Source organism: Pseudoliparis swirei, chromosome 17 (genome assembly GCF_029220125.1).
Source record: "Pseudoliparis swirei isolate HS2019 ecotype Mariana Trench chromosome 17, NWPU_hadal_v1, whole genome shotgun sequence".
Taxonomy (NCBI): domain Eukaryota; kingdom Metazoa; phylum Chordata; class Actinopteri; order Perciformes; family Liparidae; genus Pseudoliparis; species Pseudoliparis swirei.
In genome coordinates this window covers 16,156,621-16,174,006 of record NC_079404.1, presented here as the reverse complement: position 1 = coordinate 16,174,006, position 17,386 = coordinate 16,156,621, and the positions used below count along the sequence as shown (strand labels likewise).

Genomic DNA, 17,386 nt, shown 5'->3' with positions numbered 1-17,386 from the left:
TATATGAGTGATATGTATTGTGTATTTACTGTATTGTAGTATTGCATTATGAATGAAACCAAACCAAACTTGTTAAAGCTTCCTGCACTCCATCCCTGTTCACCACTACGCACATGTGAGTGTGTGCGTGTGTGTGTGTTGTAGGCCAATAGTCACTCAGTTACACAACCGCTTTCAGTTTCCGAGCCCTGCCTGCCTGCCTGCCTAGTGGCTCCCCGCCCACCGCTGCTCTCTGCTGCCTGTCTGCCTGACTGCCTGCCTACCCGACTGCCTGTCTGCTGGGCGGACTGGGGCAGATCCGAGCCGACCAGTTCCGCGTTCTATCCTCACCCAGTGCACGGACCGGAGTGAGCAGGAGAACCGGGCAGTGTCATGGTGGACATTCCTGCCCAGCCGCGGCATCCATAACTCCGCGGGCAGAGCGAAAGTGTGGCCGGAGGTGAGCAATGTGTTATTATTTGTTGTTATTTCTGCGCGGATGACGAATTCATCTGTCGACGTCGGTCGCGATACGTTACGGCCAAACTTTGACGCTGCTGGCTGGACCTCCTCTCTCTCTCTCGCTCTCTCGCTCTCTCTCTCTCTCTCTCTCTCTCTCTCTCTCTCTCTACCCCTCCCTCCCCCTCTATCGCTCTCGCTCTCCTGTAACGCAAAGTGCGTCGCCGTGCACACTCACATGCGGGATATTACGGTATGTTCACGCAAAGGCGAATAACCCGCGTGCGGTGCGCTTCCCGTCGGCGTCGTTCAAAGGGCCGTGGCGTGAAAAAAAGCTTTTCAACTTTTGCTGTCGATAACGTGCTGCGCGCGCGCGCGCGTATGTCTACGCGTGTACTCTAGTGTGTAGATAGATGGATACAGCGTAGACGCGCGCGCGCGCGTTTGCACGTACGGGCTATGGTGTTTAGGCGAATTGTGACTGTAAGGTGCGTGTGTCGTCCATTGATATTGTTTTGACAGAGGTGACGTAGACCGTGACGCGGAAGAGATAAGCAGATCCGCTGCGTGTGAATAAATAGCACGCCGGTGTGCGCGCGCGACTGTGCCTCGTTGACGGACACGGGGGGATTTTCAGGGCTGCTCACTTCGAGATTTTTCTATCAAAAAAAAGAAGCCGGCGCTGGGAGTCCAGGGCACAACCTTTTCCTCTGTGTGTAGTTTGTTTCTGCAATATGAAGCTGCCGCCGGACGCCAGCTCTGCATGTGTTCAACACTGTCCACACAGCTGACGTAGCAAGTGAACGTGCGGTCTATGTGACGTCATCATAATGACGGAAGTTGCACATGAGAATAAAGTACACCCTTAATTAAAAGTAGCCATATAAATATAACTGTTGGGACCTAATGTGTTTGCAGCATACTGCAGGTGGATATAAAATGAGCTACACTTTACAACAACACACCGATGGCTCAAATACGGACTCACAACTCACATGGACATTTGCTTTTATTCAGTCGAGATGAGTCAAATTAAAATAAGTGATGACTGAGTAAGTTAAATATGTAGCTGTGCAGCTTTTCCAATACCTAGCGCTGTACTAGGAAATAACCAATTGTTTGTCTGTTTTGGCATATTTTTTATATATTTAATTTCTTAGAGCGTTTTACCATGGAGTAAGGGACAGGCAAGCTAGTTTGAGTTGGGTTTGCAGGAACTTGAACAAATATTTCTTCCCTTTAAAGGAGCACATGTATCTCATAAAAAGTATTTAGAGGCAGCCAATATTACATGTACTGTAATGTAATGCAACGTCCATGCTGAAGTTGCAGTATCACAAACTTTATTTTGTATAATATTCCTACAGTAACTTATAGTTTATCTGTGATAAGCAGTGGTTAGGTACTTGTTCCTGCTTCTGGCACAACCATATATTGTTAGGAAACAAGGCTGATTTGTGGTTTTGGTACAAAATATACGGAATTGAAATGATGGTCATATATAATGAAAGTAAACCCACTGAAACTCATTTAGACTCATTTGACATTAATTGCCTATTGGTTGCATTCATAGGAAAAATCAAGTAAGAAGAGCCAAACTCACATGAGGTGTTAGATGAGGTCAATAAATACAACAAACACAACGTTTATTCTGTAACTGTTATTACAGTAGTCTGCATGCTGATTAGTATTTCATAGTAATTCATTATCAGGCTGCTGTGTGTTCTTTTTAAAAAGAAAATTAATCAGACCTGAGACCAGTGACTAATCCCACATCCAGAAAAATTTACTGGTTTCCTCACTTCATTTACTCGAACAGCAGCGCAGGCACCATAGCATCTGAATAAAAGGCTTTGCACAGGAGATATGACACTTCAGAATGCAAATGCCGCCACCACTATGAGGCTTAACATTATATATTAATATATTTGAAGTAGGGCAACCAAAATGCATTCAAATCCATCAAAATGGGAATGGAATAGATCCAAGTTGGAGACTTTAGCTATTCATAGTAATGGTAATCCAGAGACTGATGCATGTAGGTCAGAGCTGCAACAACCCTGTGAATGTTCATTTCATTGTTTGTTATTGATAAATACATTAATTACACAACACAACAGGTAGGTGAGAACAAAAGCAAAAAGTCCTCACGACTCTGAAAGTCATTGAGGTGACTTTGGTAAGTGTCAAGATTTAATCGCTGCCCTTTAAACTGTCTGTGAGCCAGTTCACAGCCTGAGATCGTCATACGGAGCTTTTCTGCTTGTTGATAATATTCCCTGTGTTGAAGCAGCATCACATGTCATGCACACATCCTTCTGATCTCATTGAATATTGATGAATTATGTTTGTTTCTTTATACTCTGAATCTTATCAAATGCATTATGAGAGCAAACAGTCATTCCTTTAGAAGTCACGATAAAGATATAGTTTGATTTATTTCATTGCGTTAGGGTTATTCAGTTATTCGGGACTCTATAAACTTATAAAATGTTCCTTTTTAATGTTTCTTTATTGTGTCTTAAATTGTGCATATGTTTGGTACTCTGTACACTTCCTGATGCATGTTTGCTATTCTCTTTAGGTCACTTGAACTTGAGGTCAAAAGGACATCAGACAAGCCCATGTCACCATGCGCCACTAGAAGAACGAAGACGTCAACAGCAGCGGCACCGTAATGATGAATGAACCGACTGGGATGAGGCCGACTATGCAGAAGTCTTCGGCCTCACTGTCGTCAGCTGACCTCTGACCCCTCGTGGGACGGGGAGGGAAGCATGACATCTTACTCTCCAGGAATTCTGGGAATTTAACAAACGAGGTTGTTTGAAACAGGATTGCACAGACTGGTCACCTGGTGTTGTTTTGTTCGTCTTCAAATGGGACTAACATGGTTCAGTGAAGATGGAATGAGATCTGTGTGGGAGATGATGCTCAAGAAAAACTGATTACCAAATAGAAATTGGGTCAAGGATGGAGCAGGATTTTACACAGTAGGCGCTCTCATTTCTCTCAGAAATTGTGGATAGTGAACATTTGTATGCACTAGTCTGGACTAACATTAGCCAGTGTTGGAGAAGATACCTAACCGTGTGTCACCCGATATTCGCCTGTAACCGTAATCTTTTCCATTCCGTTTTGTTGTGAATGGACGTCGGACTCTTCCAAAAGCTAGAAGGTGACCTTTCCCTTCAGCTTTAAACTGTAACTCTGACCCCTGGTCAGTCTTTTGCTGTAGCGTTGCAAAACAACAAAAAAGGACTCCAAACATGGCTGCCACCGGAAGGAAGCACATGGTGAAGGACTTTAACCATTTCATCACCTGTTACCTGTGTCGAGGTTACCTGATAAAACCGACCACGGTCACCGAGTGCCTGCACACCTGTGAGTGAAACGCTGTTTCTTTGTGACGCGACACATTTAAATGAGTGGAAATAAATGGCAGAAGTTCATCAAGACAGTTTGACATCATGCGGTTTGTTTAGAGTAAAGTTTTTAACGGCTAAAAGCGGGCATATTTCTTTCTTTTTTCTTTCTAATCCTAAAACAGGAGGCCGTCAAACTGTCTTGATGAAGAGTAGCCATTAGATATAGAAAGTTAACTTCAATAAATCATGTGTGTGTGGTTTCTCCTGCAGTCTGTAAGAGCTGTATCGTGCAGCACTTTGAGGACAGTAACGACTGTCCTAAATGTGGCATTCAGGTCCATGAGACCAACCCACTGGAGATGCTCAGGTACGATGGCATCCGTCTTCTTCTTACTCCAGCCTCTCTTTTCATTTAATTGAGCTTATTTCTTCTGTTTTCATGGGCAGTTTGTCCCCCCGAGCTGTCTTCATCCTTCTTTTAGGCGCTTTCTCTTCATCTTAAAAGAGATTCCGGGGCTAAGTTTTAAAGATGGAGGTTTCAACGCTTTAAGCAGCGCACATTTCATTCCATTCATCTCCATTTCATGAGTGGCTCTCTTGGTCCACCTGCTGTGCTCTAGTTGTTCTACTCTTTTTGTATCACCTCATCCTTCTTTTATTCACACATCTCAGTCTTCTTATCCTTCTGTTTGTCTCTTATCTTATTTACTTCCTGTTTCATTCTCATTTGACATCTGTTTTGTGTTATAGCACAGCTACTCATCTCTTGCACCAATCATTCTCTCTAGTGTATCTTCCCTTTTTTTCTCTTATCTTTTATTCCCTCCTGACTTCTTGTCTTTGCTTTCCGCCCACCTGCTCCCTCTCTCCTCTACCTCCACTCCTGCTCCCCCTCTTAAACTCCTGTCACTTTAATTCATCACGCAACTTCCTCTTCACCTCCTTGTCATCGTTCTCTCCCTCCACCTCCACCCAGGTGAAAAATAAATATGCTAAGTATATTTAATCTTAGCATACTTGAGTGTACTTGAAGCCCTACTCATCATATATAAAGTGTGCTATTTTAGAACACCTCATTTTGGACTCAATGCATTTAAGTTGTGATAGAATAGTAATTAAGTACAATTTGAAGTGTATTTAGTATTTATTTTGTGCTAAATTGGAACAACTTAAAGTATACTTAGTACAATTTAAGTCCATGACTGTGTATGTGCTAATATGCATGCCGATATTTCACTTAAATTATATATTTTATTTGAAATATGTGATGAGTATTTTACAAATATGTAAACATCACACTTAAAATATATTTATATTATGCTAATAGTATACAAAATATTCCATATCCTCAGGTTGGACAACACCCTGGAGGAGATCATCTTCAAGCTGGTGCCTGGACTCAGAGAAAGTAAGTTTTCCAGATGGTTTCATCCGTCCATGTTTAATTATAGGACTATTCATTGGTGGGTAGACATTTATTTTAGTAAACAACATCATTGTACAAGGCATGCAACATACACTGTAGCAACCACCTAGCAACACTTTAGTAATCACCAAGAACATCTTAGCAACCACTGGGCAACACCATCACCAAGAATGCCTTCGCAATAATTTAGCAAGACCCAAGCAACCGACGAGACACCTCAGCAACCACATAATGACCTAATGACCCCCCCACCCCCCCGAAAATATGGAAACCAAGCAATGCCTCATTAAAAATCTCAAACTGAACCCAGCCTCCACCGAAGTGATGCCCGGGTAAAATGTTAGCAAAGATCAATCAATTTTCGAGTGAGTTTTTCCAACACAAAATATCTTGTTTATGTTCTTATTTATTTTTTCTTTTGTTGTCGTCATTCTATGTTTTTTTCTACTTCCATATAAGGCAGGAACTGTACTGGACACCATTACATATATCCGGATTACACTCCATGCACACAACATGCCTGTCCTCATGTTCTATTCCCACTGTACATTATAGGAGGTAATGAATCAGACCCAATAGTCTCAAAAAGGGAGACCTGGGTTCAAACCTGCATGGCTGAAAAGCATACACCCTGTTGAGGTGCCTTTGAGCAAATCAAGCTCCAGGGCACTGCTGTGCAGTTGTGATCCAAGAAGTCGAGCCAACATGTCAAACTAAAGCTGTGATGGCGCTATAATTTTATGACTCCATAACTTCACCTCCGATGACGAAGCTCTCTGGCAGCCGCTTGATGGAACAGACGTATCGTGTTTTCGTAGGGCTGGTGTCGCTCGGCCAATTACTATCATATAAACATTATGGTTTATGTTTTTTAAAGAGCAGACTAGTGTTTTTTCTGGACCTGACACGTGGCATGTTATTCTTCATACAGAGTACGGAAATACAACGTATTGTATTCAGGGAAACAGTACAGAGACATAAACTACACAAATGATGGTCTAGGTTGCACTATTGTTCTTAATGAGTATATTGTAAAAACAATATTATCCATATGCTCCCTGGTCTCTAGACCGTGCTTTATATGTTGTATTTTAAAATGATTGAAGGTGACCCAAATAAGATAATTCACCAGTTTATAAATCAGTTATGGACAGAATTCATAGTGAAAGCCATTATTTAAAGCTTGCGTTGGTATGAGGTCTCTTTCTCTAGAACGGTGTGCAAAGGAGCTCTGATGCATCAATAACTAGAACGGGCACTCGGTACAAGATTGGGCATTGAATTATGAACATTTTGGCATTAGTTGCATGCCAATTGGATAAAAATTGACCGTGCTATGGTAAAAAGAAGATTTTGACCTTGCCATGACCTTGACCTTTGACCCGATTGATCCCAAAATCTAATCAAATGGTCCCCGGATAATAACCAATCATCCCACCAAATTTCATGTGATTCAAGACGATTTTGACCTTTTCATGACCTTGACCTTTGACCCGATCGATCCCAAAATCTAATCAAATGGTCCCCGGATAATAACCAATCATCCCACCAAATTTCATGAGATTCGGTTTATAACTTTTTTTGTTATGCGAATAACACGCATACAAATAAATAAATAAATAAATAAACTAGAATGGGCACTCGGTAGAGCGCATACCTTCGCATATCACAAGATTGGGCATTGAATTATGAACATGTTGGCATTAGTTGCATGCCAATTGGATAGAAATTGACCGTGCTATGGTAAAAAGAAGATGTTGACCTATCCACGACCTTGACCTTTGACCCGATTGATCCCAACATCTAATCAAATGGTCCCCGGATAATAACCAATCATCCCACCAAATTTCATGCGATTCAAGAGGATGTTGACCTTTTCATGACCTTGACCTTTGACCTTTGACCCGATCGATCCCAAAATCTAATCAAATGGTCCCCGGATAATAACCAATCATCCCATGAAATTTCATGCGATTCGGTTTACAACTTTTTTGTTACGTGAATAACACGCATAAAAATAAATAAATAAATAAATACACGGCGATCAAAACATAACCTTCCGCATTTTCAATTGAATTGAACACTACGGTCAATGAGCAGGAACTTAAATACTCTATCTAGACATTATTTCACATATATGTATATATATATATATATATATATATATAACACTGTCTTTTTTCCTGTCGTTCTTTTTATCTGTATATGTGAATACAGGAGAGGAACAGCATGAAGTGGAATTCTGGAAGAAGAACCAACCCAGAGTAAATGGCCAAGGTAAGCTGTAATATAATTGTACCGTATTTATTTTGGCTAATACAGTTACTATATGTCTGGATGTTGTGTTGCGGTGTGTAGCAATGTCAGATATTGCAGATGTAAATCATGTCAGGGATGTTTTTGATTCATCAACATGTAGGATATCAGGGAATTTCTTGCTCATATACATACAACCCACACACGCTTTGTAGAGGGCAATAACTCAGTATGGTCATTTATCAACTTATAATTGCATCATTATGATAATGATTTGATACTTTAATAATTTAAAGTTTGCCTAAATCCCCCCCAAAAAAGTTCCTATTCCCCCCCAAAATATTTTGGTGGATCACATCTCACTTATTAACCCGTGTGTGTATGTGTGTGTGTGTTTGTGTGCGTGTGTGTGTGTGTGCTCTTGTCATACCAGAAACTGTGCGGTGTCAGCGGTTTGGGCTGCCTGATGTTGGAGGGGATTATGATGACGGTGGTGGTGGCGGCGGTGGAGGGGGTGATGATGATGACCATGGCGGCGATGAAGATTACCACAGGAGTGACCCTCAGATAGCCATCTGTCTGGACTGCCTGCGCAACACGGGACAGTCTGCGGAGAGCACTGTCACGGTGCGTGTGTTTTATATATGTGCAACTTTATTCATCAAGAAGTGTGTGTTCCTGTAAAAGTGATCTTTTAGTTACCTCATTAGGTTGAGAGTGTAATGGGATTTGTCTCTCGCCCATTTAGGATTTGATGAAGAGGTTCATCCGCTGCTCCAGTCGAGTCACAGTGGGAACAATTAAGAAGTTTCTTAGTCTTAAACTCAAGCTGCCCAGCTCCTATGAGGTAAGGAACATTTAATGAAGGTGTGCACACTGTTGCTCCCTTAAGTGCAATTCATTAGCACATAAACAACAGACATGTCGAGCTATCGCTCTTCTTCACACTTAAAATATCAACAGATGCCGTCTTTAAATACGTCATCCGGTCACGTGATAACCACATGATATTACCAGAGATTCATACAACACACACAAAACACCGTTATGTTACATGTTTATTAAGGAAAGCACATATATGATGTAAAAAAAAAATATTGATGTATATATATATATATACATATATACATATAGATATATGTGTATATATACTGTAAGAACCTCCCAGATCATAAGAGTAATGTCAAGTCAGTTGCTGGCATACCTTCTATATGGTTAGAGTTGAATAGAGGCTCCTCTAGAATCAAAATAGGATGTACCTAAAACGTATAGGAACAGGAATCATGTCTTAAAATAATACATTCAATCTTTTACAAAGGCGGATCCACATAAATTCCATATATTTTTATTAACATCTACGTAAAGTTGCTAAGTTCACTCTAAAGACAGCATGTTGTTATGTTGTTTTGCCGACTGTGGTTTCGGGATGTCATGCTGGTGATGTCATCACAGGGCGGATGCAAATTGATGTGCTCCTCTACACAATGGAGAGAGTTTGTTAATCAAATACTGAGATTGAACCGGTCTAATGCAGCCTACAGTGCATTGCCAATTATTGTCCGGCATGGCTAGCCAGTCAGCCAAGGTGTGTTGAGCAGCAGCAACGTTGCCGAAATAAAATGAGTTTAAAGTAGCTACAGACTCGGAAACCCCAAAAGACCCGAAACGTTATCCAGCTGACACACAGAGCAATGAAACGGCAATTTAAAATAAGTAAACGTGTCAATTCTAAGATAACAGAGAAATAAAATTCAAGTGAAATAACCAACAAATGTCCCAGAAATTAAACGAAAGAGTGAAAAAAAATCAGAGTAAGTACTGAATCTCAAACAGTCGTTCACACATTCAGTGCCGCCTCCCACTCATCACCGCAGTGAACTTCCCCTCTTCTTTCATTTTCTGCATTAGAACTAAGATTTAACACAAATAAATGCCATTTCCTTTGTCATTCATGTGTCATCATCCTTTGAACTTATTCCCGATCCTTTTTTCTTCTTCTTCCGCTGAGTCCAGCTGGATGTGCTTTGTAACGGAGAGATCATGGGAAGAGATCACACTCTGGAGTTCATCTACATGACCCGATGGAGGCTACACGGAGAGAATGTAAGGCTGTCGCACTTCACTTCCTGTTTGTGTGCGTGCTCTGCATGCTCATGTGTAGACACACTGGTGTGCAGGAAAGCATTTTTGTTATGCATTCATCTACATTGTTGGGACTTACCTCCACAAAAAGGGACCAAAAACAACTTTTATATTATGGTTGACACTGTGCTCAAGATTAAGGTTCAGATCAGTGTTACAGGATGGCTCATTTATTGGTGAGAAAGAGTCTAGGAGGAGGTGTCCCGTCCTCAGACTTTAGGGTCTTTAGTCCACTCTGTGGTTCAAGGTCTAAAATGTTATTTGGTCCTCACATAGATAGAAGTACAATAACTCTCACACACATACACACACACACAGTAGCCTACCAGGAGGAGTTGTCCTGTTCTCAGACTTTTGGGTCCACTCTGTGGTTGCGTGTGTGTGTGTGTGTGTCTGTGTGTGGTCATGACCATCATCTGGATTTACAGTATACTCTGTACTTGCTTGGGAACAGTGTGCATTCATTCTTGCATATGGGGACTTGTTTATCAATTCATCTGCGTGTGTGTGTGTGTGTGTGTGAGCGTGTGTTTGTGTGTGGTTTTTTTCTTTATTTCATGAAGCATATACCTATATACTGTAAAAAGAAGGAAAAAAGCGTATGGGTTTTATTCTTAATCCTTATATTGTCAATCATTTCATGATTGTAGGGCACAATTAATTCATGTATTGTTATTGTGAAACCTAAACATCAACACAACTTTAAATTTCAATTTTACAAAGTGTTTAATAATACCCAGTTGGATCTGACATCCTTCTTGTGTAGTAATGAGATACAGATTGTCTCTTCAGTGAACACAGATTGTTAGAATTGGAGATCATGTCATTTTCCATCTGGACCTGCATCCCATATGGAAAGCTGTGGACTCACATTCTGTAAACATCAGTGAAATGGACTTAAATGTCCTGCATTGTTAAAACGCATCTAACCATCAGGGTAAAAACAGGTCGAATGTGATGCTTTACATGGAAATACAGGTGGGATATAATATAACCTTGAAAAAACAAAACGTTAGCACAGTTGTAACCCAACTGTGAGTCTTCATGAGTTAGTTTCGGTGTGTAAACATGGGCCATCATGCTCCATGAGGACGAGGAACTCCTGATGGTTTTATACACAAGATGTTGTGCAGGAATCACTGGAGGTGGAGGCTCTGAATTTGAATACGCGTTTGAAGTACAACACGTTATTAAAGGTGCGTCATCACCACAGCTTCTTCATGAGCACAAGCTTTCCTCTGCAGTATCCCCCCCCCCCCCACACTTTGTCCTCAACTCGCACGCTTCCAAAACAACAGACAGAAATCCGTCCGTCGGGATCATTTATGTCCCTCCCCGGTGAGTCGGAGGGATTAACACCGAGAAGCACATGTCCGGGTGAGGATAAGGTCAAAAGAGAGGCGGGACGGGAGAGGGCGAGAGAGGCATCACGAAGCATGACAATCAGGAATGGAGACGGAAGAGGGAGGGAAAGAAGATACGAGAGACGCCGACGCAGCTTGACTTGATTTTCTCCCCCCCCCCCTCCCCCACGCCGAGGCCCACGGAGGCCGGCTGCGACATTCCTCTGATGGCACTCGGCGTCCCAGGATGTCATTTAGTGGGAACCGGACGCGGCAGTCCGATCGCCTCGACGGTAACGGACACGCACACTCGCTCAAAATGTGTGTGGGAAGTAGCGTTGTCGGTGCCGACTGGGGTAATGAGCACATTCCTGATGCCTGGTATTGTCGACTGGCAGTTATTCATATCGATGAGCGGTTGAGATGTCCGTTCAGTTTGATTTCTGTTTGAATTAACGAGCATCCCTTGTCCCCAGAAATGTGATTGGATAACTAAATTGTCATTCATTTAAAAAAGATTGCATCACCGAGACATTCGACCATGGAATCATTTTCCCTCAGCAACTCAAACGCTAATATGTTTTGGGTAAAGAACGGAATTGCTATCCGGTCTAGAGGTCTTTCCCCGAGGATTCAAGACCTGACCCGAGACCCTGACAGTATCAGATGGTACCACTCAAAGAGCTTAAACACTACAGGTCACCATTCACCCATTCACATACATTCATACACTGATGGGAGGAGCTACCTGCCCATCAGGACTCTAACTAACCATTCATTCACTTAAGGGAGGAGCCACCTGCCCATCAGGACTCTAACTAACCATTTATACACTTAAGGGAGGAGCCACCTGCCCATCAGGACTCTAATTAAACAAACCCCAAATAAAAGCTTCAACCAATCACGTTGTGCAAAGAGGGTTAAGTTACGCCTTTTTTTTTAATGAAACATCACGGAGGTGCCGTAGTCCAAACCAAGATGGCATTCTTTATTATTCCTTTGAAACTTTGAAACTTGACAAATGCAGCACAAATAGCCACATTACATATCACATAAAGCCATAATCCAGTCCTGTTCTTAACTTTCACAATAAAAGCCCCAGATTTGTAATATTCACTGGCGAGTGGTTTGTATTTTCGTGCCGTCCCTTCTTCTTAAAGTCATTCCAGGCGTCGTTTTATCGAGGAGCGGCGAGCTCACCTCGTTAGCACAAATCAGTTTCATGTGTCGGCGGCGTTTGTTCAGAAGAAGGAACGCGTGATGGAGCCTCTAACTTACTTATGAAACACGAACGCTCCATTCGGAGAGAGCGGGACCTCTTCGTCACTTCAAACACTCTCAAGATGTGCAGTTTAAAATGAGGCCTTTTGTGACTGGGAAACAAAATCTAAACAACACTTCTAAAGGGAAGAAACGCTGCCTTGACACAGTGGATTATCAGAAATATGTCCACTGAAGAAAAGAAAAGTGAATCCGATCCACATTTTGTATTATTTTTAAATTCTTTCAAATCCTTTCGTTCATTGGATCACTTTTCACTCACAAAAACATCCGTCAATATGCAGTATAATGTACAGAAAGATGCATCAGCATCCGCCCGGTCATGCGATAGTCATAAATCTACCGAGCCGTCTGACGGGTGACGTCATCCTCTAACTCTTGAATAACGAACCTTTTCAGCAGCCTCGTATTCCTAGAAGCAGAGAGCGGATACTCCGCGGCGTGACCCGGCCTTAACCCCCCGACATAGTTTCCACTCTGGTTAAACGGTCTCCACGGGCCGCCTCACTGCAACGAGAGCCTTCCCATGAATCATGTCGCTCGTCTTTCCAAGAACAGAGGACGCATAAGATCTGTCTTACGTCCACCAGGTGAACCTTTGCTTTCTCCGAAGTCCATGTTGAACTCACGGAAGAGGGAGAGCTGCTCTTCAAGACTCTAAAGGACGATTGCTAAGGATTTAGTTGACTTTCTTTTAGCATTGACTCTCACTTTGGTTCATAAGGAAATATTACAAAGACTGATTTGCTGTAAATAGTTCAGTGGAAGAATCTTTAAATTGTTTTACATTTCATGAGCTTATTAAGTGTGACAGCAGTGGGAACATATTTTACCCTTCTATTACTTTTGGGGTCAATTTGACCGCATTCAATGTTTAACGTCTCTAAAAAAATTATTGATATCATTTTTTTTGCTTCATATTTCATGGCTTTTCCTAATTTATTGGGGACAACTAGGTAAACACAAATTTCACATGATGTTATGTTTTCAATATGTGTTATCGGTGTTCTTTGGGGTGAATTTGACCCCATGCTGTTTTTCACTTTGTAAAACAAATAAGAAATATCAACATTTTACACACATTGGTTTTGGTTGGGTATTTTTTATTATTTAACTTAAAGGGCTATTTAGGTAGTCAACAAAGAAACATAAAGTACCTGACACTTAAACTTGGGAAACAATATAAATTCTAATGATTTTCTGGAGGTTTATATTGCTTGGGTCAAATTGACCCCAAGGGTAAACATTTTAGTAAATTTGAAGGTAATAGGAGGGTTAAGTAGAATATATTTGCCTTCGGTCTAATAACTACATATTCCTGTCGGAAATAGACACTGGAATAGTACGTGTCAGGTAATTATGTAATTCTTTTGGTTCCACCGAACAATATTTGACAGCAGATGTATTTTTCAGTATTTTCAGTGTTTTGCTGACGCAGCAGGTTTGCACGATTCTACATTTAACATTCGACACGAGAATAAAATCCCATAAAAGTCTCCGCCGGCTGAGGAGAGAACGCGTGTCATTAAAAATGTTGCGTGACAGAGCGTCTGAGGCGAGAAGCGAGAGTCTGCTTGGGTTGGATTCGGTGCTGTTCTTTATTTCCCAGTCATGATGCAGCAGAATGCAGAACGCCGGAGGAGACGACAGCAGCTGTGCTCCGCTGCACCAGCAGCAGCCTGCAGCTGCCAGAAATAATAGTAGACAGGCTCCGAAAAAACAGGAGACGGGCTCTTCGCTTTGCAGCTGCTGCGACAAACAGACACTTTTCTGAATTATTTCACGGAAAGGGTATTTATAGATCACATCTTTTCACACTTTCAACCAAAGGAGGCGAGATGTGCAGGTAGCTCTACTCCACATGGCTATTAGTTATCCCGAATAATGGACGAGCCTTCGACGTATACGAAGAGAGTGTTCACTTTTGTAGAAAGTGAAGGTGCAACCTGAACTTTCAGCACGAGGATGCGACATGACAGATGATGACATCATCGTAAGTGTTTTTTCTGGCCTGTGGGGAAGTTAGCAGGGTATTCAGACCCCTTTAACATATTCATTTTATTTCTCATTAATGTTCACTCAGCACCCCATCAAATCCAGGTGTGAAAAACTCGAAGAAGACTCACGGCTGTACGAGCTCAACAGGCTTCTACTCAATACTGAGCAAAGGGTCTGAATAATTATGACCTTGTGATATTTCGGTTTTTCTTTTTTAACAAATTTGCAAAAATGTCTACATTTCTTCTTTTCCCGCTGACAGAAGCCGCTGTTCCTGAAACACAACACCAGACCCATTTAGATCGTGAACTCTGTGACTGTATTGTTATGGAAGCACTGGAACGTAAAGGTCGACTGTATGTCTGAATTAAAAAGCTCAACCTAAATATATTGTGATACGTGCTTCTGGATTCAGATTTGAAAAGATGCTCCAATAAAGCAAAATAGAAAGAGTGCCTTGTTACACAGCCCTGTGTATTCCACGGATATCGAATGATATACTTTTCAATTGAGCTTCAGCAGAGCGAGCAGCAGCCTTTATTACTTCTTTTTTTTCATTTATTTTTCTTCATATATCAATCTTCTGCTTCTCTCCGCTCTTATTTGGCTCTGAATTCATGAAAACCTGCAGTTTGACGTCAGGTGTCACCCGGTCTTATTGGCTGTGTATGTGTGTGTGTGGCATTGGGTTGAACATACATGTGTTGTTGATGTAACAACTGTTGTTTCCAAAAAGCCTGTTCGATAAACGATGTGTTTTTAATATTTCATTATTCCCCTCTGCGTCCCAGCAGCCAGTTGGTGAACGTTCACGGTGTGAAGACTGAAAACACAGATTCTCTTCTCTGAAACAGTTTCTTGTTTTTTTTTCTCCCTCTCTCCCTCAGACACACCCCATGGTTCTCGAGTACCGTCCACGAATCGACTTTGGCTGAACCACAGCTGCAAGAAGAGGACCACACACACACACACACACACACACACACACATATACAGGACTGTCTCAGAAAATTAGAATATTGTGATAAAGTTCTTTATTTTCTGTAATGCAATTAAAAAAACAAAAATGTCATGCATTCTGGATTCATTACAAATCAACTGAAATATTGCAAGCCTTTTATTCTTTTAATATTGCTGATTATGGCTTACAGCTTAAGAAAACTCTAAAATCCTATCTCATAAAATGTTAATATTTCCTCAGACCAAGTTAAAAAAAAGATTTATAACAGCTGAGTGTTTGTCAAGGCTCAGGAAACCCTTGCAGGTGTTTCGAGTTAATTAGACAATTCAAGTGATTTGTTTAATACCCTACTAGTATACTTTTTCATGATATTCTAATATTTAGAGATAGGATATTTGAGTTTTCTTAAGCTGTAAGCCATAATCAGCAATATTAAAAGAATAAAAGGCTTGCAATATTTCAGTTGATTTGTAATGAATCCAGAATGCATGACATTTTTGTTTTTTGAATTGCATTACAGAAAATAAAGAACTTCATCACAATATTCTAATTTTCTGAGACAGTCCTGTATATACACACACAGACGTGCATAACAAGTACAGAAAACATTACACAAATGCAAACATGCCCACAATGTGCAGAGAAAGAGAGATTTAAATGTATTTTTGTACAGCCAATGATGAAGTGCATATGTTGTCATGGTAAAGAGGTTTTATGCTACATAGAATAATATATGCTATTGTATATGATATTTTTAAATGTTTGTCCCTGTGCCTAAAAACTTGTTTGAGATCAAATGAAGTATGACCACATCTTCACTTTGCCCGTCTAACTCTGTAGATTAAATGTTGATTTTCTACTGTTTATGGCTGTGTTCACGTCGGGCTCTGCGTTGGGATTTCACCGCGTTCACTCTCACTATCTGGGGGCGTGGCTAATAAAACTCAACAGTCGACCGAAAGCTTGAACTGTTTATCTGGATCTGACACATCATATCAATCCAAGATCTTTTCTGAGAGACCCCCCTCCAATGAAAATCCAGTTTTTAATAAGTTTTTTTATAGACACATTATGAGGATAAGCAGTCGGCTCCATGTTGTGCCTCTACGCCCTGCAGTGTACTAATGAGTCTCAGCCCTAAGAAACCAATCCAGTCAAATTGTGGGCGGGGCTTGTCATATCATAGCGTACCCTTCTCTAATAGGGTAAGCCAGGTGTCGGAATAGGTATTTCGCAACACCTATACTGTATATTATTTCAAAACTGTGGCTAAATGTGAACACAGAGTCACTGCAGAGCAGATAGTGTACGTTTCACAACCACTACTGCCATTTAAAAGGAAATAAAAAGGACAATAACAAATAAAAGGTGCTGACTACATGATTTAAAAGGTGTCTGGAGGAAGACTTCAAGAAGAAGAAAGTCCACGTCTATTTTTTCTTTCCCCTTTAGTGTTCACCCTGTTATACGGATGCTGTAACACTTGTCATGGACAGCACAATGCATGACCTTATTTATTTAGTGACACGACTGCATCTCTTTCCATTGAAAAGACCCAAATCGTTTCCGTCCCTATTTTAAGCCGCCTTTGCTCTCACCGAAAGGCATGAGGTCATTTTGTAAAAGGGACAGTAAAATAATAAATGTTTTACCTTGGAATGAATGCAAATACACACACACACACACACACAGTCATACAGACAGACAGACATACAACATGTGTGAAGTGGGCAGGGTGAGACCGACTGTCTGCTCACTAAACAGTCACAAGGTGAAATATCTAAGTGCACACACACACACACACACACACACACACACACTTATACACTTCAAGACGACCTATATATACACCGCAGTAGATCATAGCATCCGTTCCCCACCGACACGTACAGTTGTGTGAATGCACACTCACACGCATGCACGCTGTATACACCTTCGCAGCCTCATGTCTGAGGTTTCCTCAAACACAGACACACACACACACACACTCGTCCTTCCAGCTGTTGGTCTTGCCCTTGCAGCTTTTTTCGTGTCGGTTGCGTCGGCCACAGGTCCCTGTGTTTCTTTAAGAGGAATCGGTGCTCCTCGATGTTGTAATACCCTCTGGGGTTGTGTGAAAGTTGAATGGAAGGCAAGAGTAGAGAAACTTCTGGAACCCTTAAACCACACCGAC

The 17,386-nt window shown here is 41.4% G+C and overlaps 1 protein-coding gene across 4 annotated transcripts; it reads left to right on the top strand.

Annotated features, from left to right (window-relative positions):
* Nucleotides 1-209: 209 nt before the first annotated feature.
* On the top strand, nucleotides 210-16,077 carry pcgf5b (polycomb group ring finger 5b). Of its 4 annotated transcripts, none has more exons than XM_056435772.1 (10): nucleotides 210-439; nucleotides 3,023-3,259; nucleotides 3,664-3,822; nucleotides 4,077-4,173; nucleotides 5,159-5,214; nucleotides 7,450-7,509; nucleotides 7,922-8,115; nucleotides 8,237-8,335; nucleotides 9,502-9,591; nucleotides 15,140-16,077. In XM_056435772.1, exons 3-10 carry the CDS (start codon nucleotides 3,708-3,710, stop codon nucleotides 15,185-15,187), a joined length of 759 nt encoding a protein of 252 aa, XP_056291747.1. In that variant the 5' UTR covers nucleotides 210-439; nucleotides 3,023-3,259; nucleotides 3,664-3,707; the 3' UTR covers nucleotides 15,188-16,077. The 4 variants fall into 4 exon arrangements, with proteins under 4 accessions (XP_056291747.1, XP_056291746.1, XP_056291744.1 ...); XM_056435771.1 differs by having other exon boundaries at nucleotides 3,023-3,431; XM_056435769.1 differs by having other exon boundaries at nucleotides 3,023-3,822.
* Nucleotides 16,078-17,386: the final 1,309 nt, after the last annotated feature.